The sequence below is a fragment of the Lacerta agilis genome, chromosome 14, assembly GCF_009819535.1.
Source record: "Lacerta agilis isolate rLacAgi1 chromosome 14, rLacAgi1.pri, whole genome shotgun sequence".
Taxonomy (NCBI): Eukaryota; Metazoa; Chordata; class Lepidosauria; order Squamata; family Lacertidae; genus Lacerta; species Lacerta agilis.
This window is the reverse complement of record NC_046325.1, coordinates 49505703-49527933: the sequence shown is the minus strand read 5'-3', so window position 1 is coordinate 49527933 and position 22231 is coordinate 49505703. Positions and strand designations below refer to the sequence as shown.

Here is a 22231-nt window from a genome sequence, read left to right as displayed (position 1 = left end):
GCAATCATATTCTAAAAGCAGGAAGTAAGACAAAGGCACCAAATTTAAAAAGTGCCTGTTTTGAAGAAGTCTGCCTTGTGGTGAAGGAGGGATGCCAAAGTGAATGTATCTCATCCTCCTAAAATAGATTTCTAAAAATCATAACTGTGGAAAACTCACGATGAATCTTGTACATCTTCACACATCTATATGCCTATCCCTGAGATACATAATTTGGCAGAGGCAGGAAATGTAAGCCAAGCAAGCAGGCAGATGATGGGGCCACAGTGGTTTCCACTGAGTTCTGCACAGCAGACAAGCTGGAAAGTGTGCAGAGGAGGGTGACAAAGATGATCCAGGGTCTGGAACTGAAGCCGGATGAGGAATGGTTGAGGGAGCTGGGTATGTTCAGCCTGAAAAAGAGGAGACTGAAAGCAGATAGATATGATAGCCAACTTCAGATATCTAAAGGGCTTTCAACATGGAAGATGGACCTGAACCAATGGCTTCAAGTTTACAAGAAAGGAGATTCCAACTAAACACCAGGAAGAATTTTCTGACAGTAAGGGACAGTGGAAGGTTGTGGACTCTCCTTCCTTGGAGGTTTTTAAGCAGAGGTTGGATGGCCATCTGTCATGGATGCTGACCTTGCAGGGGGTTGGACTGCATGAGCCTCAGGGTCCCTTCCAACTCTACAGTTCTGTGACTTTATGAAAAGGGACATACTGGTAGTTGGAGGGGGTTAAAACCTGCCCTCTGCTTCAAGCTGTACTGCCAGGAATTCCCGAAGTATATATGCCCTCCTTCAGCTCAGCATATTGAATAGCTTTTTATGTGTCTTTCATATGCAGCTTGCCTCTAAAAGCTCATAGATGGCCCTTAACCAACTGGATGCTGTTATATAACATGTTCCACTGGCTGGCTGAGTGCAATTGTTGTTTAACAATGTGAATTTTAAAAAGAATAAATGGAATAATCTCCTGCTTCAAAAAATAATTGTGTGTGTTAAACATAAGTGGCTCTTTAACTACGGCGACTTTCTCGATTCTGTAGAAGGTCACAGGTCACCTTGTCCCCAGCCAGCGCAGTCAAGACCACCGTGTGCCCCAAAGCAGAGAGCAGGTGCACCAGCAAAAGGTCCCTGCAGAACAAACAACTTCAGATGATGTAGGCCTTGAACTCCTAAGAAAAACCCAACTCTTCCTGTGTTGATGGTGCTGCCTGTGTGAAATTCATCCTTCCTCCTCTTTTTTACCGTCACAGTGCTTAGATTCTCAGATACTTGCGCATTTCCTGAGAACAGAGTGATCCACACATTTGGGGCTGTGGCTTTGCTTGGGTTGTGTTTTTCATGTTGAGGCACTGGATGGGGGAGATTATGAGATAGAGGTGAGGAGAGCTCTCACTAGTATCACATTTATGCAGCTAGCACATTTATGGCATTCGTAGCTCAAGAAAAAGGTGTCCTCTTGCTCTGCCTCATTTTTCTGGAGCATCACATTCTGGTAAATGGAGACTTGTACAGGGTCAGTGGTTTTCGGATTTCCTTCTCTCATGGAATCCTTTGTGTTGTTGTGCATCAGTTCCTATACTTGCCCAGTTAAGAGCACATCTGTGTGTAGTGATGTTCCTCCTGCTCCCTGCAAGTACAGAAATGGAGCCAAGCTGGTTGCCAAATACCGTAGCATTTACCTCTCCTTGGGGCCAGCTTACACAAGCATGCTCATCGTTTTGCACATCATAAAGCAGAAAGTGTGACTCTGCCGCCACAGATTAATTATTTCCTGTACTTTTTAATGGAGACAGTTCACACATTCAGTGGTCACCATGTTAAGTAATTGTGATAGGGGTTGTGCAGAGGTACCCAAACACATGTTGTTTTTTTAGTTGGGTCAGGAGACACCTGCTCTAATGGCTTGGATAGGAGGCAGATCCTGTGTTCAGATCACCTGGGTTGCATATATTATAAAACCAGGGAGCATCTGGTTGAAGCTCAATTCATGTTTCCTTAGTTGGCCAGCAGCTTCCTCACCACTCCCAGCTGTAACCTCCAAAAGTGCTTTCTTCCTCTGGGTGACTTGACAGTACTTTAGACATCTGTTACAGAGGGAATTTCAGAAGTGTCTGACTGATGTTCCCTTTTAAACATTTTTTACACAGCCAACACTAAGGAATGCATTAAAAACAGACCTGCCCCCAAATTAAGGTATATAATCAACTATGGCTCCATTGAGCCTTGTATTCCTTGCTCTGACTAGGAAGCACTTCTGCAAGGTCTCTCCCCCCCCCCCCAGCCCTGATCCAGAGCTGACTTCATGATTTTGAGAGAATGCTCAGCAAGAAAGAAACTACAACCCTTAGTCTTGCTACATGGAAGTTTCTTCCTGAACAAACAGGATGCTGAATGTCACAATCTCTTTGGAAAGACCTTCTCTGCTATCTGGCCCATCAGGGATGGCCACTTCATCTCCTCCTCTGTGTGTTTTGCAACCAGCACAGCAACATGTCAAGGGGTTGCTCACAGGCTACATTTTGCAAATGACCTGGCTGGGGACACAGCGTGATTGGTCAGAACAGCAGCAGGAACAACATTGCTGGTTAGCTAGGCATTAGCTCTGTCCTCCCAGAAACATGAGTTTTGTGGTGCCTTTCTGTTAATTTGGGGAAAACAGGCAGTAGCAGCAGAAACAGGTGAAAGGATCCCATTGCCTTATCTGAATGGACATGGAGAGAGCAGAATCCCACCCCCTGCTTTTCCTCTTCTTTCTTGTTCCTCAGCTGCTGTTGTCAATTCAATACAGTACTCAAGGCTGTTCCAGACAGGAGCTTGTTGCATTTTTTGGGGGGGGGGGGTTCATATTTGTGGCGATGTTTTGGTGGGTGTCCTCTATCACCGCACCCCCTAGTTCTATTCTCTCCTCACCTGAACACAACCAGTCATTTTGTCTCTGGCAACCCAAACTATGCAGGTGTGCCTATTTCCACCTCCGGATTTCAACAACCTGGTTCTTGCTGTTGAGTCACTTCTTTTTTGGGGGGTGGGAGAGCCGTCGATAGTAGTCAGAAAGTTTAAAAAAATGATATAGAGTTCTCATGGAAAAGTGGGGTTTTTTTCAGTGTGAAAGTGTTCTGCCCACTTTTTTTATTCCTGGGTTTGCTTGAGGCACATGATGGGGGGGGGACCATCAATCCTGAGGAAGGGGACAGTTGCATCCCTTGCAGCTGCCTCTTCATGTTGTCCTGCCATGTGAGCGGCAGATTGTGTGGCATTTCTGGTTTGTGCTGGAAACTCTGAGGTGTTGCCTTGACTAGAGCTGCCATTTCCCTTCCTGCAAACAAGGAGAAGGAGAATGATGGCACTTCCGAGGATTGGCTGCTTTGGAATCGGATAAGGGGGAATGCCGCCACTTCCCCTTGGGGGAAATTGAGCAGTGTGGAGATGAAATGGACAGTCTTGGGGGGGGGGGCGCCTCTGAAACTGACAAGTGCACACAGTGGCAGCACCCTGGCATTGCCAGAGTCCCTTCCCAAGAAGCCACTTGCTTCTTTGTCAGGGGGGCTGATCCGTGCAAGGAGGGAACGGCCAGGTGCGGCCCCAGCAGCTCACTTGCAAGCCAGAACACTCCACCCCATTTCCCCCTTCTCCTTTTGTGTCAGCCGCCCCTTTTGCGCTGCTGGTCAGGACCCAAGGGTTTGGCTGCCCTCCCCATCCCCGTCTTGCTGTAAAGCAGGGAGAGGAATGGGCTTGATCCTGCACGAGAGCAAAAACTCGCCTCAGCAGAAGTGACAGCTATAATTAGATCTGTGCTGTTCATGCACACTTCCGGGGGGGGGGGAATGAAAAGGTGCGGTGTGCACCAGTACAAAAATATCCCCCACCCGGAAAAAGGGAAAAAATAAAAAAGCCCTCCACCTCTTGCGAAGCATGAAAACGAAGGTGTGGTAATAACTAAGCTCTTGCAATGTTTGCTCTCGTGCACTTGCAGTGAATTTTCTTTCTTTTTTTTTAAATGAAGTGTCAATGCACAGACACAGAAACGCCTGCCCAGAATGGAAAAAAATATTGTGGAGGGCAGGGGAGGAGCGCTTGTGGGGAGGGACAAAAAGCACACTGGGGGTGTTTTCCATCAAACTTCGCCCACTTTTGGGGGTGGGCAAGACGATGAATAGCAATGAATGCGGTGACTGGGGGGGGGGGCGGAAAGGGAGTGTGTGAACCTTTGTTTGCCAATTGTGCACACAGAAAAATGGATCTGAATTGGTCCATTTGTGAGATAATGCATATTATTATTATTATTATTATTATTATTATTATTATTATTATTTGTATATGGCCCTTCATCCAAAGATCAGAGGGCTGTTCACCGTAGAAAATTACAAAATGAAAACACAACCTCCCTCTCACAGATACATTTCAAAGGACATTAATCAGCCAAAGGCCTAGTTGAAGAGGAACCTTTTTGCCTGGTGAAGGTGCCAAGTGGGGAGCCAGCCACCTCAGAAAAAGCCCATCCTCACGTGGCCACCCTCTGGACCTTGCAGAAGGGGGCACATGAAGAAGCATAGGAGCCACTTCCTAGGGGCCATGGGAGCTTCAGCCCCCCTTAAAATATTTGAGGGGGCTGGGCCCCCACAAAGTTGATGGGCATTCCCATTCCGATGGTGTGTGCGCACTGCGTCATGTGATCAGTTATGCAGGGTGGAGCTTACCTGGGCCCCCACCATATTTTATTCAAGTTGGCACCCCTGTGAAGAAGGAGCTCAGATATTGAACCTCATTATCCTCAGACAATGATCTGGGTCGGTTCACCTGGGAGCCCCCTCTGTATTTTAGAACAGCTCATTGCAAAAGTTAACAAGTCCTCATTTGGTCGACAGTTTTTAAACTGTGCCTTGGATCTTCCCTGGAGTTTCTTGAACGATGATCAGAGCTTCCTCTAGGGTAGCCTTCCTCAGCTTGGCGGGGGGTGTAATATAATGCATCCTTTCATACCAGGTGCATTTCTTTGCACACTTTCCCCGAGTAGATGCATTTTGTGCACATTGCTTGGCTGGAGAACTGTGCTGCAAAATTTCGGAGAAGTCCCCATTTTGACAGATGGCCATGTTTCAGTTCAGGAAAGTGTGAATTAGGTAGGTTCATCTTTAAATGTGGACGGATTCGAATTTCTCCCCCTTGTCCAGCTGGTGTTTTACAGCATGCAAGTCATTAAAGCAGAGCATGGAAAACTGCTTCAGTGCAAAGGAGGCCAGTTTCCCCCTGGCTTGGTTGTTGTTTTGCTTCTCGGCTAAGCCACCACCAAGCGCCATTCCCGGCGTGGCTTCCCTTTCTGTCACTTCTCCATAACTCTTCACATTTCAGTTGGGCTCTTGGTTGCCTTCTGCTTCCTCTTTTTCCTGCATTCCTATATTTCATTATTTGCAGCTTCTTCCTCTTCAAGAGCTTTTTCAACAATGTGAGGAGGATGTGGAAACCCAGTTACATTATGAGCAGCAAATTGAGAAACTAACAACAAAATCCTAACCATGCCTACTTGGAAGTAAGTTCTGTTGAATTCAGCGGGGCTTACTCTCAGGTAAGTGGGGTTAGAATTGCAACCTAAGTCTACTTACACACTGTTGCTATTTTGTGAGTGGGATATACTGACAAATTTAGGTTGCACAAGTACAGTAGTGAATTTGGTGTTCTTGTGCAACAAACCCACAGAAGAGTTTCGTGCAGGAGGATTTTGTGCAAAGAGAACAGAGTACAAAAATCACATTGAAATAAATCCACAGCAGATACAGATGTAGACCTGGAGTTTCCAGACCCAAGAAAAGGACTCAAGAGATGAGACAGACTCCAAATCATCAGCTGGGATTACCTGCTTAGGTATTTTCAGCTTGAACACTTTGACTTCACTCATTGCCCCCTGCACATATTTAAGCCAACAGGAGCAAAGGAGTATAGACACCTGGAGGCCCAAGAAGATGATTCCTTCCAAATCCCAAAGTCCATCCTTCTTGCTGTAGGACATTTCTACAGACCTGCAGGATTGATTGAAAACCTGTTGGTGCCTGACGGCTTGGTCACGAGCAGATCCACTAGCTTAAGGGATTCTAGCCTACTGCTTAAAACAGAGGGGTTTCCAGAGGGGATTTTTTTTCTGCAACCCTTTCTAAAAGTGCAGTATTTCAAAGAGCTAAGGCTCTCTGACCCAGCAGGCTCGCAAGGAAGCTCTGTCACTCCTTGTGGTAAGCTTAGGGTGCTCATTTGTGCATAATAATTTTGCTACCCATTGTGGATGCAAAGTGGACACCTGCGGAAAACAGCAGAAGAAAATTCTGGGAAGTGGAGAGGTATGGATCAGCCTTTCTTCCAGCCCACAACTCCTTAGTGCAAGCCACCCACCCTGAGATCTGTGGGGGTTAGCATGGCGGGGATGAGGAAAGAAAGCAAATGCCCAGAACTGATGCATTTGTGGATTAAGCTAGAGAGGAACAGGAGCTGGAGGTTTCCTGTTAAGCCAGACAGGGGGAAGCTGTGATGTGCTGTTTCAGCTGAACTGCCCCAGTTCCCTAGGGAACTCAGAGTTCTTCACCTTTCACCTCAGAACAGCTTTTCTGGCTGTTTCACTCTGCAGTCTGCGGCCTTCTGGAAATATGCAGATTTGCAGTACTAATTTACATTGCAGATAAATCAGGATCCAGCGCAACAAAATGGTCAGATGTTAACTACCCATGGGAAAGCCCAAGTGCTGAATCTTTCTGACATCATTGCAAAGATGGGTTTCCTCCGCCCTCAGCATTCTTCTTGAATTCCCGTAATGCTTCAATCCAGAGGAGTTGCTGGTTCAACCACAAGCTGAGACTGGGTGATAAAAACCAAGGAGGAGCATTGTGGGAGGTGCCACAGTTTGGTCAGCCAGCGCCATTACATTGGATGGATCCATCTATTCTTGCAGATAAGGATGTGCAGAACTAACTGGGCTTATTTGTGGTTTCTAGTGCATTTATCTTGAGAACCCTTAGGCAGGAAATATGTGGCCCACCTGAAGTTGTTCAGCTACAGTTCGTATCACCCCTGATCAACTGATATGCTTGCAGGAGCTAATAGGAATCTGATTCCAACAATATTTGGTGAGCCACAAGTTCCCCATCAATTGGAACCATGTGAAAAACTGTGGCTCAGCAGAACTGATATAGAATTAAGGAATGACAAGGTCTCTGAGCATATACTTGGCCTGGAGATTTGTTTTCAGTACTGAAAACAGATTTTTTTTGTCCTTTTATGCAGAAATCCACTCATTTCCCCCCCATAATTTTTTTTTTTTTGGGGGGGGAGATGTACCCGTTATTGTTAAAGAACAGAGAGTCAGAAATCATTGTTGCTCTACCGTATATCACCTAGAAATCTACTGATAAATCTCAGTCACATCTAAGCTACCAGATGCAAGATGCAACTGACAGAACAAGGTTGGGATGGCTACAGTCATTGCATTGCAGAATCATAGAACTGTAGAGTTGGAAGGGAACCCAAGGGTCATCTAGTCCAACCCTCTGGAATGTAAGTGTCAGAACTAAAGCATCCATGACAGATGGTCATTTTCGTGAATATAAGCCTTAGCAATTGTTTAAGCTTCTTGCCAGAATTGTGGGTTGTTGTTTATTTAATGCACTTCACTTTTCTTCATTTGTGCAAATGTTATATCCATTTGTTTTGTGTGATTCATCTAATGAAACTGTACCAATGATGAGAGTTTATCAACTCTACAGACTTTAAGGAGTTCCCAAGAGAACTCTGGGTATACAGTATGGGGGTGAGGGATCTCTAAGAGAATTCTTAGCACCCTTGCCAAAGGGCAATTCTCTAGAGCCTTTGGTAGATGGTGTGACAGTTAAACTGGTTCAAGTTCCATTGAATTGAATGGGAACTACACAGGAACCTGATACTGCTCTTGCCTAACTCCTGCTCATTTCAGTGAGGCTCTTCACTGAGAACTTCCTGATGAGTTGTGACTATGTTTGCTTGCCTGCATTTTTCCCAGAGGAATTCAAAATGCTTCCTCTGAAGTTATCATTAACTTACTTCAGAGAATAAAAAATAAAAAATTCCTTCCAGTAGCACCTTAGAGACCAACTAAGTTTGTTCTTGGTATGAGCTTTCCTGTGTATCTGAAGAAGTGTGCATGCACACGAAAGCTCATACCAAGAACAAACTTAGTTGGTCTCTAAGGTGCTATTGGAAGGATTTTTTTTAAAAAAAATTAAATTTTAAATTTTGTTTTGACTATGGCAGACCAATACGGCTACCTACCTGTTAATTCAGAGAGTTACACTGCTGCAGGATTGAAATTGTAGCTATAGATCTGTTCAAAATAGTTAAATACAGCCAAATAAATAAAAGGCCTGTTCGCCACATGTTTGCCATTCTAATTCTAAGCCTATATGGAGAAAGGAAACGCCAACCTCTGGGTTGGGTGGAGCTCATTTCCCTGGTTGTTCAGCAGAAGATAACTTATCTGTGGTAGGCTTCTTTGCAGAAATCATTAATATCTACTTGGAAGAAACACTCCAGAGTCAGGGAAGGAATTAATGTACCAAACCGGTTGGCTAGATCTTTAATCGGTGAGAAGAATTCAGTATTTTCTGGAAAGATTAACCAGAATTTGCTGTTATCCCTCATAACAAACTCCTTGCCTATGCAGAGTCGCAAGCACTAGGAGCCTTGTGGCATATCTGCTTCACAGACTCTTCTGAATATCTGAGTATACATGTGTAGTTTTACACTTCTGTTGATAGTCCTTAATTTCCCCCATGTTTTCCTGGGAAGTGTACTGCAGTTCTTTTCAGGGAGCAGAGGAGAGGAGAGGATGGGATGGGCGAGGGCTCTCTAGCAGACCATTTTCAGCACTCACGCCAAACTGCAGCTCCCACAATTTGGGTTAAGCTAGTATACAATTGATGTAAGTTCACAGTGTAGATACCCTCCCAAGGCATTGGCCTAAGGGCAGTTGTAGCCAATGTAGTGCCCCTTTGATATTTTGGGCTACAGTTCCAATTATCCCTGAGGATTGGCCATCCTGCCTGGGGCTGAGGAAGCTGGAGTTCAACGACACATGAAGAACACCATACAGTGGTACCTCTGGTTATGTACTTAATTCTTTCTGGAGGTCCATTCTTAACCTGAAATCATTCTTAACCTGAAGCACCACTTTAGCCAATGGGACCTCCTGCTGCCACCGCTGCCCGATTTCTGTTCTCATCCTGAAGCAAAGTTCTTAACCCGAGGTACTATTTCTGGGTTAGCGGAGTCTGTAACCTGAAGCGTCTGTAACCCGAGATGCCACTGTATTGGCCACCCCTTCTCTAGTGTTCCCAGCTTATACCTCCAGCCTTCTCACTGGTTCTACCTATTGAGTGGTGGTTATTAAATGGCTTGTGTACTGCATATGCATGCTGAAGAGACAAATCCCTTTGCTTCGAAAACAGATCTGTATTGATACAGTTGCTGTCATTATTGTGCGATATCAGAAAACAACACAACAAATGCTATTAAAAGCGGGTGGGGGTTGGGTTTTTCATTTTGTTTTTTTGCAACTGATCATTTCCAAGTGCAAGTCTTGGTCTGTGTCTAGACTGTCTGCCACCCTGAAATCTGAAATGGTGTTCCTGGTGCAACTGTATATTAGATGCCAGGGGTTTCTTAGATTCCAAGGGCTTACTTCTATGCTTTAATTCCTTTCCGTATTTTATCTCTGTAGTCGTGGTGCTTGTCTTTTTCTTGGAAGCCATGCCCTTTGTGGTTCTTTGACGTGCTACAACCTAGCACCCTCTTTGCCTTCTTTATTGCAGCTGCATATAGGGCTGAAGTCTTTAGGGATTTTCACAGCATCATCCCCAAATCCTTTTCCCGTAAGTATACTGTGCATGTGTTCTCAGTGTATTACCAAGTTTCTCCATCTTGCACGTTATTTCTGTCACCCCTGTGTTTCCATTTGTCTGTGTTTTGCTGTACTTGAACAGCCTTGCATTTATTTCACTTCCTATTTTTCTTTTTGCAGCTTGCAAATCTTTTTTAGTGCTACATATTGAATCATCTGTTTAGAGAGGGCACTTGCGCGATGACTGGCTAGAAAGTGTTGTATCCTTAGTGGTATACACTCTTGGAATCATGTTCACAAGGTGGCTAAAGTTCAACACCCCCCACCCCTGAAATGATTCTGAGAATTGAGTGCTTAATTCTGCGGCTTAACTGTGATTGGATTGTGCCCTATCCAAACAAACGAATTCGTAAATTAATCCATTGCTTTTTATTTTGCTGACAGATTTCTGCTGTTGTCATAATTTTCAACACTGTATTTGGATTTTATAATGAATTATTTAAATGTTAACCGATCACCTCAGTCTGTCTGCTTGTTGACACTCTCAAAGAATTCAAAAACCCTTACAGAAGCCATGATTTAGCATGACCTGGTTGGCATTCAGTTGAGTTTTCCTCGGAATAGACCTATTGAAATTAATGGGCCTATGTTCATTAATTTCAGTGGGTCTACTCAGAGTAAAACTCAGATGAATACCATCCTCTCTTTTTAACAATGCTTTCCATGATTTCCCTCGGAATATATGTTGAACCAAAAATTACATCACCAAGCTCTTCTTGGGCAGAAGAAATAATTGTATGCATCTGACTGGCAACTTGAGCACAGTTCACTAGTGTGATACACACGTTACACACTTTGCAGCTGGCCAGCTGAAATCACACATGGAAGGCCAAGGGCACATAAAGAGCTTTTAAGCCCCCCCCCCCCACTTGCTTAATGGGCTCAGGGAAGCTCTTTCTCAAACTCTGGGAGGTTCCCTCGAGATCTTGTGGGTGCCTCTGGGGAGGGGCAAGGCCTGCTTGGCATGCTGGCTTCAGAAAGGTGGGGGTGGTCACGTGGCAAGGTTGTTCTGACTATACACAATTTTGTCTTTACATGGAATCCCCCGGAACATAACCCACACTCTAGTTGTGAGCCAATTGTAGTTAACTCTAAGACCACTGCCTACTCACGTCTCTGTATGTGTAATGAAATGGAAGAGGTGCAGAATTCTAGCCTGCTCTTTCTTATGAGGAAAGAGAGGGATGGTTCTAAAGGCTAATAATAATAATAATAATAATAATAATAATAATAATTACCACCACCAACAACAGTACACTATTAATGAAATAAAAATTATTAGATAACACTGAAAGAATCCTGATAGTTTTTGCAGATGTTTTCAGGTTGGGCAGGAGAATGCTGGTTCTTCAGGAGGACTTACTGCTGAGTAGACGTGGTTAGGATTGTGCTGTAACTCTGTAGCTGCCACATACGTTAATTAGACAGTAGTTATTCACTGTGTTGAATAGTGGGACTATATTTGCAAAAGCTTAAGGCTGCAGTCCTAATCCCACTTACATAGGAGTAAGCCCCACTGAATTCGATGGAAATTACCGCTGAGTAGTAGTTCTGTGTAGGATCCCAGCCTCTGTCCCAGGCTTGCTTTTGAGACTAAGGCTGCAATGCTATACCCACTCACCTGCGAATAATAGGATTTACCTTTCTGTAGATAAGGTTAGGATTCAGGCAGATTGAGGCTTCCCCCCACCCGACAGAGCCCCTGAGGGGATGAGGCAAACCTGCCTCTAGAGCCAATAGAGAAGGAAAATATAACAGCATTATTTATGTAAAGACCTGCCACTGAAAAACCCAGAAACCGAACTGTAGTTGATTATGCAGAATGTAAAGATGGAAATGGACAAGGTGTTACATCCCTGCTAAACATGCAGGAATCCTCTTGGATCTGGTGTTACCTTTCTTGATCTGCGGTAACATGCCGGCTGATTTTGTGGTTTTTATACAACCCCCAAGCATTTGGGAGACTTTCTTGACTTTCCCTTCCAGCTTCCTTTAACCCAATCCCATCATTTTTGGGAAGTTTCCTATTTTGAAGTGAAATGTGACCATATTGGTTTTGGGGTTGTTGCTTTTTGCCAAATGTATATTTACATATATATTGGATTTGATAGCACTATGGTTCGTGTTCACAAGTGGGAACCATTTAAGATTCAGACCAGGGTTGCTTCCATGAACAACTGTTCTAGGGCACCTTTCGGGTACCTAGAAATTTTACTCCTTTGCTTTGACCAGAACAGTCTCTTTGAAAGTAATTGAAGTCTCCTGTTATGGCAGAATTTCCTCTTTTGGGTGCCTCCTTGATTTCATGCTGCATCTCAAGGTCACCCTAAACATTTTGACCAGGCTCTTGGGGTCTGCTGTCTTTGGAAGAGTCTGCCCTGTTACAAATTTCTAGCTTGTCCTCTTGGATGTACAAAGCAGCAACAACTCCAGTACACCCAGTACATAGAAAACGAGCATGTCAGGAAGCATAGTGAGGAAGCTGCCTTGGTCAGCAAAAGTTGAGAGGTGCCGGGTGCACAGAGCTGTTTGTGGCATGGGAATTGGGACCAGTAAAGGTAAACTGCTGGCCTTGTTGGCTTTGGTACGTGGAATAGGTTGGCGGTGGGGACACCATTCATAAGCATGCCTCAGCCCATTTCAACATTCATATGCCCTTTCATCTGGTATTTTCCATTCTGCTGCAAGTGGTTTCTTTTGTACAAGTATTTCTTCCATTTTGTCACCTGCTTATGTAGAAACATATATTGTACAGTGATAGACAGGCACATCTCCGTCATCAGCAACAGATATTTACAAATTGGTTACCTTCCTGGTAGGTGCACTGGCTTGCCCCCACGATTGAGGGGCTCACACCACGCACAAACACGTCACAACATGCTGACATGTTGCGCATGCTTTGCAGCTTGTACCGGTATGCATGATGTGAGCATGTGGTATGGCATGCACATGTCACTATGGGATATTGAGGGGGCCCGGGGCCCTCCTTGAAAACTGGAGGGCCCAAGGCCCCTTGCCACCCCCAGCTGGTGCTGCTGCTTCCTCGTGTGTTCCCTTTCAAAGTTACCTGATTTCCAGGGCAGTCCCCTGATAGTCATTTGCAGCCAAACAAAAAAGCACCTTAAAGGCAAAATTAATGAATTGGCTAATGACCCATCCCAAAGCCATCTGTGGCTGCAATTCTAACCGTGTCTACTCAGAAGTAAACCCCTGAGTACTAACTTCTGAATTTAGTTGGGCTTACCAAAGTGCAAAGTAGATAAATAGATAAAATAAAATAAAATAGATAAATAGGTACCGCTCCAGCGGGAAGGTAAACGGCGTTTCCGTGTGCTGCTCTGGTTCGCCAGAAGCGGCTTAGTCATGCTGGCCACATGACCCGGAAGCTGGACGCCGGCCCCCTTGGCCAATAAAGCGAGATGAGCACTGCAACCTCAGAGTTGCCCGCGACTGGACCTAATGGTCAGGGGTCCCTTTACCTTTACCTTTACCCCTAGGCAAGTGAGGCTAGGATTCCAGCCTCACTGTCTTGATTTTGTAGTTCTGCCTAAACTTCATCCTGTCATGTTTCCCTCACTCAGGCATTGGGAAGGGCAGTTTAGGGCCCTGTTGATATTTCTGTTCTTCCTGTCCTGGATTGTCTCAATTTGTAGTCAGACATTTTGTAGTCACGCAATACCACTTACCTAAGTCCTTTTTGTTGTGCATCATTTTATTTGACCAGAGCAAATTTTATTCAGAAAATGGTTGTGTGTGTGCACCTGTTGAAGCATAATGCTGAAGCTATTATATATTTTAAAACATGTTCGTAGTATACAAAGTTTAGTGTTTGGCAACTTGAAATCTACAGATTTTAACTGAGATGCACAGATAAAGTCAACAGGTAACAAAAGAGACCACTTCTTTTCATGCAAAAAGAAGAACAATGGAACACAATACTACTAATAAAAACATTGGGTGTTTTTTAAATTCGCATTAGGAAGTGATTAGGAAGGCTGCAGTCATAATAATCCCACTAACCTTGGAGTGGGATCCACTTCCACACAGGCGTGGCTAGGACTTAGATGCGCACAGAATCAGCAAAGTATTCCAGGAAAAAGAAAACCAATGAAGCCTCTGGGAGAGCAGCAGCAATTATGCATTGATGAATATGTGAAAGATTGCTTTGCATTTCACATGTCTATTTACATATAATGTGCGCATGTTTTTTTGTTTTTTTGTTTGTTTAACTTTTTTTGTAAGTTGAGTCCATGTCATGATGGGGCTAGAGGGTAGAGGGAATGAAATCCACTTGGTAATCCACTTTCAACAGATTCATCCAGCATCCCTAGCAAGAGCTGAACCATGTATATGGTTTCTTTCTTCAAAGTACAAATCAGTTCCCTTAAGCCAAGGCTGTACAATCTGTGGCCCATCAAGTTGGATTTAGCTCATCAGTCATGTTGTGTGCTGGTCTCTGAAGGGCATTTTGCTGCCTATCTGGCAATTGGCCCTGATGTCCACACACCTTTCTAGAGAAGCAGTACTGGCTCTGCATTAAGGGGTCCCTGTGGCCCTGCTAATGCTAATATTGGGACTTAAAGCATAATGATATGAAACTTTAAGGTATCCATGTAATCGTAATTGTCTAATGCTTCACATGTGCTTGAAATAATTATTTGCACACATAGAAATGTTTCATGAATCCTGCTGAGAAATGCTTTCCTTTGTGTGTTTACTGTTTTTTGCCACAATGTTTTTTATTCCTTAAATTTATTTTTTTTTTTTTAAAAAGGCACTGAGTGGCATCCCTCTATTATTTCTTTCAGCCAGTAATATTAAAATAGAGACACAGAGTGATGAAGAGAATGGGCGTGCCTGTGAAATGAATGGGGAAGAATGTGCGGAGGATTTACGAATGCTTGATGCCTCTGGAGAGAAAATGAATGGCTCACACAATGGCAGCAAAGCCATGTCAGGAGTTGGAGGCATTCGACTCCCTAACGGAAAGCTAAAGTGTGATGTCTGTGGGATAATTTGCATCGGTCCCAATGTTCTTATGGTTCACAAGAGGAGCCACACTGGTAAGGCCTAGAACAGTTCTTTTCCCCCCATTTAGCCACACCAGTAGGAAGAGATTTATTTATGTGAGTCTGGGGAACATAATCTTTCTTGCATGCTACATAGAACCTCTTGAGTATTTATGGTTTCATCAAGCACAAATGAGGGATCCCTCAAATTCAAATCAATTTGATGTCATTAAATCATAAGTCACAAATGTTCCCTTCCAGTAACAGAGAGATAAAGGAGACCATTTCTACACATAAATTACCTTGATGGATTGGGAACTGTGCATGTACGCATGCGCTCTCTCTCTCTCTCTCTCTCTCTCTCTCTCATGGATGCTCATCTGTATCGCAATGTGCATTTCAACAAAAAAAAATTGTCGTGGTCTTCATTCACGCTACATGGATGGAGGTGTGCCTTTCTATTGCACTCTGGATGAAAACAGGCCACCTTAAAACATAACCAGGCTTTGTGTGCAATAATGCACACACTTGTTTCTAAAAGTTTAAAGGAGCTTGAAATTCACATTTGAAGTTCTAACTTTGATCTATGGGGTGACAAATATTGTTATTCTGCTAACAACTATTGAAAGTGATCCTAATGGTGTTTATAAAAATGCCTGTTTTATATGTTCTGTTTCCATCACACTTTTCAGTGATAGTAGTTCCAAAATCACCCTAAAATTAACTGAAACCAAATATGTTGTTTTGGACAAAATTTTCATAGATGGACACCTAACAAATGGATCAATGACCTCAGTGCTGTAGGACAGGGCACCAATTGTGCTATTGATATTTTCATATCTTCCTTTAGGGAAAAAGTGATTATCAATTTTTATTATTTTTGTGAGCCCTGTAACACGATCAGTGTATGCTGCTACAGTTTACAATAGACTTGAGTTCCCTCCTGATTTTCATAAAGGGCTGACTTTATTAAAAAGTTTTACTGTTAATCGCATTGTCCTAAATAATCTATGTACGTATCTCAATTTAGGCATATTATGTAAAGTGATGTTCTGATCAATTAGGGCATGATCCAGTTACACCATGGGCACTGGGCCTGCGCTGTGAATGTATCATGCCCAGATTAATTTCTTGCCATTTGGTAAAAAGAGAATTGATTGCGTATGCAAGCAAGTTCATACTGTTCTGTTACGGGTTGCAAAAACTATTGCTGGTTTTTATAAGAGCTTCATGGCGTAATTCAAAAAACAGAGTAAAAAAGGGAAAAATCGTGCCTGAGGCACAGTCTAAACAAAAGTAAGAAAGTTCAAATACTATGGATTTTGAATTTGCTTGGATTGTGCTCCTGGTTCTTAAGAAATAATTTGTGTTAACATGTGGAGAGGGCTTGCTTTTCTGTGCAAACAGCGTAATTAAGCAGATAATGAAGGAGATAACTTTTCAAAATAAATATATAAAAAAGGAATATAGAGAAGAGTTTGTAGATCGAGCATCAAGAGAATATTTTATCTAAAATTGGCAGGTTTTCTGTCATAAAAATACTTATATCAGAAAGCAAACTCAAGACAGAATGTGAAATATCAAAAACAATAGGATGCTTTGGAAATAAATATTACTTTTGACAAAATGCAGAAGGAACTAGAAGAACAGTTAAAGCAACTGAGTGATAAAATAGCTAAGCATAAGAACACAAGAGAGTCCGGGCTCCTCTAGTCCTGCATCCTGTTATCCCTGTGCCAGCCAGGTGCCTATGGGAATCCTACAAGTTGGTGCAGTTATTAAACAAATTAACTGTAAGTTGAAGAACTGGAGAAAAAAAATCCTGAAGAGTCAGAAATGTAATATTGACCTTGTTCACATGCAGTGTTAAGCTATGGGTTGTTTTAACCACAGTTTGTTGAACAAACCATGAGTAGTCCCACAGATGCCAAACAAACTGCACTTTGTTTTTCCCAAGCATGCCTTCTTCCCCCCTCACCTCGTCTTCACTGCCCGCTGGTTTATCTTGAACAGCTTCATGGTGTGCTAGTTCTCTTTTTCCATTGGCCAGCTGCACAAACAGGGCAGGGAGATCTCCTTGGAGGTTTTCGGCCACATTTGGTAACAACTGTGCACAATTCTCTTCCCCCTCCACAGGAATAGCCAGTGTTTCCTCAATACAATACATTCCTTAACCCTTTTCTTTCATCCTCATGGAGTGAAAGCATTTTTCTCTCTGCTGGAGTCAAGGCAGCAAATCCACTTTTCCTTTGCCCCCTTTTAGCTAAATTGGATTGCTGGCCAAATGTGTGACTTTGTAGAGCAAAAAAGAACAGGAGGATCGATTTCCAATATACAATCATAGAATCGTAGAGGTGGAAGGGACCCAATGGTCATCTAGGCCAACCCCCTGCAATGCAGGAATCTCAGCTAAAGCATCCATGGCAGATGGTCAAGTGCCACACAACTAGCCCAAGGGAAGACATGCACACTCAAACAACACACTGCTAACTACCACTAGCATGATAATCAAGAAGTATATTTGAGCCTAAAGTAATTCCTCATTGGAGAACTTCTCCACCACTAGTAGCCAAAGAGCAGGAAGCAACATAACAGTGTATTTCCCCCCTCACAAACCTCCCTACCCCATCCCACATGGCAAGCTGTTCCATGCCGTTCCCTAATAAGCCACCTCACCAATAGCAATTGAAGTAATTTCAGTGCACAGTTAATGGCTCATACTCAGAATTCACACTTCTCCTACACTGCAAAGTCCAGGATCTGGGGATGAGGATGAGTTTGCACTCTTGGACAAGGCTGTTTGGGGGGACATCTGTGCAGCAGGAGAATCCAGCCTCAGAAGCTGAGGCGGAACAAGCCCTAAGCCCACACCATAAGGAGAAGTGCCAGACTTCAGGGAAAGAGGAGTCAAGGTCTTCTCATGAGTAGGGTCCTGCTTGAATTCCACAGTGGGTAGAATTCAACTGGAGAATTCAACGTCTGAAGACATACATAATATTTATTATGGATTTGTGGGCTGACACTTCTCATACAAATTGCTCATACAAAAAACTTACCGGTAGTACCAATGTGTGGTGAAAAGGCAAAAATGCTTGGACACATCAATCTGATTTCTTTAGGCTTTATTGTTTATAGAAACAGAAACGTAAACTGGGGAGAGGTTCTTCCAGCATTCATGTAGCTCTGGGCATGCCTTACCTTCCTGATCTCTACAGTTTCTCCTCTTGCACCTGGAACTCTGTGTGAGAAAAGACATTGCTAGTACTATTTATAAGGTTTTGTGTTTATTATGCTAAGAGACCCCACAGTTGCTGTGCCTCTGCTTTGTTGTTCTTGGAATAAAATTTGAAGAAGAAGGAGCAGAAAGGAAAAGCTAACATTTTCCAAATGACAGCAATTCACTCTATGTTGCTTGTAACTGATTTTGAGCCTTCTGAAATAAACAATTCTTATAGTCTGATGTCCAAAAAACTCACTTTTGTATCATAGCTCTGACTTCACCCATTGGCTAAAAACACAGTGTCATCTCACAGAAATGTTTAAGTTGCTGGCCTATTTTGCTTTATAACATTCATTTATAGAGGACTGGAGACTTAAAAAATAAAAAATGAAAGCACTGAATGTGTTCACGTTACTGACATGGGCCCTAGTGCAACTGCTCCAATTACACCATTATAATATGACTACGGGGAGGTAACAGAAAGCAGACATAACTCCTCCCTCAGCCTTTGTGCAGCCCTGTTAAAACTAGAAGTGAAAAGGGATGCTCTATTATTGACATGTAGTACAGGTATGTGCCTGATGAACACACGAGGCTTGCAAAACCCATTAATTTGAGTAAATCCTGTATATTGCATTCCCTTAAATAAATATTTGATAAATGAATACGACTCTTGCATGGCAAGTGCCAAATGTGATGAATGAGTGACCCTGGTTAAAAGGCATAATTACATTTAATAGACACACCTGCCAAGTGAAGATATGCAAAATAAGTACCTGATATTTCTCATTAAAGGTGGGGTCTTAAATGTAAGTGGACTGATCTTATACTCCCCCCGCTTTGCTATTTGTAGCACAGAATGCAAACCATTGCACAATGCAGCAAAGGTTTTCCACCATAGTTCCCATACATTTTAGGTATCCTATTGTTCGTTAAAGTGGCCGTCTCAGATCTGTTCTAGGCTAGCCACTGTGCAGTCAGGATTGTGCTGGATATATATTTAACAAAATGCACTTGTTTGTAAGAAAACCTCTGAGCAATTGATGGTGAATATGGCTCTGCTTAGCTGAGCTGCCTCCACTGGGAATGGCAGGCCACGTAAGCTCTTCGTAAATGACTTCCCACCACTTAACATGTCAAATAGTGGCCTGACCATTTCTAAGCTGCAGGGCATGTACTTGAAATTGCCCTCGCATTAAGATTTTACGATAATACCTGGTGTTGAGAAACGTATGTTTGTTTATTGAAATGCTGAATAGGGTTACCAGGCTACTATCTGGACGTGTTGTGTTTCCCTTGGAAAACTGACGCTGTGATTGTTTCATTCTTGTTCACGCTTAGTGAACTATATGAATAAGTGGCATCCTATTAGATCAGGGGTGGGGATTCTACAGTCTGTGGGACAATATATTATTATTATTATTATTATTATTATTATTATTATTATTATTATACCGACCTTTACCCAGAGGTCTCAGGGTGGATCTTGGGCACTGGTGGGCCCAATTTGACTTTCATATGAATATTATGGGCTCTGCTCCACTCTCTATTTTGCTCCTCCACGTAAAATCCTGAACTGGCTCCAGAGTGGAGCACACAATTGGGGTGACGATTCAGCCCAGTCGCAGGTGAAGCAGAAGCTGGGAGAACTGTAAACAGACCTTCCTATTCCCTTGTGGAGCAGCACCCTTCTTCCTGGGGCTCCTCAGCCTGCTTCCTTGTATCCTTATTCTCATAAAATTAGCTAGTCATTTGGACATATGTATGAGATTTATTTGTATTATTGTTTAATTAATTTTCTATGCAGCCCTTCCACCCAAAGGAGCCCAGGGCAGCAATCAATGATGCAGGACAACAATACAAATGAAGAAATGAATGAATAAAACATTTACAAATATTAAGAGAAGCTAAAAACATTATTTAGCTTCCCATTCTAATATAGTAGGAATAGATGCCAGTCATATGGGCAGGGTACAACAACAACAACAACAACAACCAACAACAACAACAATTATTATTATTACATAATTTTGTGTCACATCATTTTGAAGCTGTGATAATATATCAGATCATTTCACAATGACACACTGTATAAGCTAACAAGAACAACAGAATGTCCAATTCTAATTTTATCTGACTGATAATTCATATTACATCTCCTATCTGTTTCTAATAATAATAATAATAATAATTTATTTATATCCCTAGTATAACATAGCAAATTTGCACATTCTCTACATATCAAACATTCAACATTCATCTGACATTGCCAGTACTTGCTATCTAATACACTATATAACTTATGAAAACTTTCAGGAGTAATGTACCAACTGGACATTCCTGTAAAACAAGTCTCCCAAATTTAAGCACATAATTAAAGGTTAGTACCAGAATCTTAGATATGTTCTCATGGCAAATGTTATCAATGACACTGTATCTTTTCCCCAATTCAGAATATAGTTTTAAAATTGTTCTTTATAATAAAGAATTTGCAATATTTTATACAATTTATGCTGACACATACATCTTTTCCAAAGCAATTCACTTTTGTTATACTTATCTTCCTGAAGTATTAATGAAACTAAACATTTCTATGTCAAAAGTGATGAGTATCCACTGGAAGTTCAAAATATTGAGGCTCTATTGAATTACCTGTGGCTATAGGGAGTGTGATAGTATTCAGTCCACCTGCTCCCCTTTCGCTGGCAGCTCTGCAGCTTTTGCACCACTGAGTCCTGGCAGAATCCTCAGGGAGACAGAAACACCTGTGGAATCTGCAGAATATTTAGTAAGCACTGCAACAGTGCAACAGGCCACCCCTTCAGGATTGCTCCTTTGGGGTTGCATTGAGGAGGAGGGTGCCACTCCCTTTCTGTTTGTTTCAATCTGTATTTATGGGAGTGTTGTGGTGGTATGTGATGGATGGGCACTCCTTGCTGAGAGGGAGGAGCTCTGCAGGGAGGGGTTGTGCGACCTCCAACCTATTATCTGGTGAGAGATTAAGTTAGGGGCGAGTGGGTTGCTCTCCTAAGATGCAGTTATATGATGGGTGGGTGTTCTCTCTTATTGTGGGAGTCTGCCACTGGAGGGAGGGTGGGTATTTTGGAGGTGTTTGTGCTGCTGTCCAAGGTGCTGTCCAAGGCTTGGACTGGGTGAGAGGAAACTGAATCCCAGCCAGAGGGAATCCTTATGGGCGAGTGGTCCCAGGGGCCAGGAAATTAACCAGTTGTCTGTTCTGGATGGGGATGCCCCCCCTCTGCAAGAGCAGGTGTGTAGCGTGAGGGTACTCCTGGACCTCATGTTGTCCTATTCCATGTCTGTGAGTGCCTTTTACCAGCTTTGCTAGCTCCCACCATTCCTGGGCAGCGATAGCTTGACAACAGCCGTCCTCACATTGGCAACATCAAGGCTTGATTACTGTAATGTGTTTTGTATGGGGCTGCCTTTGTATTGTTCCGGAAGCTACAGTTAGTGTAAAAATCTGCTGCGCAGTTGCTCTCTGGAGCAACACATAAACAACATGACATTTGTGTTGAATGCATTGCACTGGCTACCGATTCAAGGTTTTACTTCTGGTGTATAAAGTTCTACATGGCTGTCTACCAGCTTGTCTGAGCAGCTCTCTCTCTCCCATGACATCCACACTGTCAACTTAGATCTGTAGATGGAGAACTTGATAGTGTCACATGACCCTGTCGCAAAACAATGCTGGGGACTCCAGCACATGCTTTTAGTGTTGTGGCACCAGGTCTCTGGAATTCTTAGACACAAAGCTGGTGTCAAACTTCATTATGTTTTAGATGTTTGTTAAAAATTGTTCCCCAAAGTATTCCAAAATTTGTCTGCTTTATTGCTGGTTTTTGTTTTAATGCTGTTTTATGATCTGTATTATGTTTTACATTCTATTTCTGTACACTGCTTAGGTGCTCTCTGAGTGTAGTGCGGTTTTTAAATTCCCGAAATAAAGGAATAATGTAACTAGTGTTAAAATTAATTAAAACTTTAGTTGACTAATTAACCAATAAAAATGATTAATCAAAGAGGTCAAAAATTAATTGGCCTATACCGAGAGGTAAGAGTAGACTTTTTTGATATTTTTG

At 42.8% G+C, this 22231-nt stretch overlaps 1 protein-coding gene across 9 annotated transcripts in view; it reads left to right on the top strand.

The window, feature by feature from the left end:
• The window catches only part of IKZF1 (IKAROS family zinc finger 1), a 72916-nt gene that overhangs the window by 35957 nt on the left and 14728 nt on the right, over nucleotides 1–22231 (top strand). For 4 of the 9 annotated variants that reach the window (XM_033170476.1, XM_033170477.1, XM_033170475.1 and 1 more), the window contains exons 4-5: nucleotides 9814–9873; nucleotides 14711–14965. The exons of 2 other annotated variants lie outside the window; for them this stretch is intronic. In XM_033170476.1, coding sequence (XP_033026367.1) covers nucleotides 9814–9873; nucleotides 14711–14965 — 315 coding nt within the window. Of the gene's footprint in view, nucleotides 1–5286; nucleotides 5520–9813; nucleotides 9874–14710; nucleotides 14966–22231 lie in introns of those variants that run through there. 3 more of the 9 variants (XM_033170482.1, XM_033170479.1, XM_033170481.1) reach the window with 3 other exon arrangements.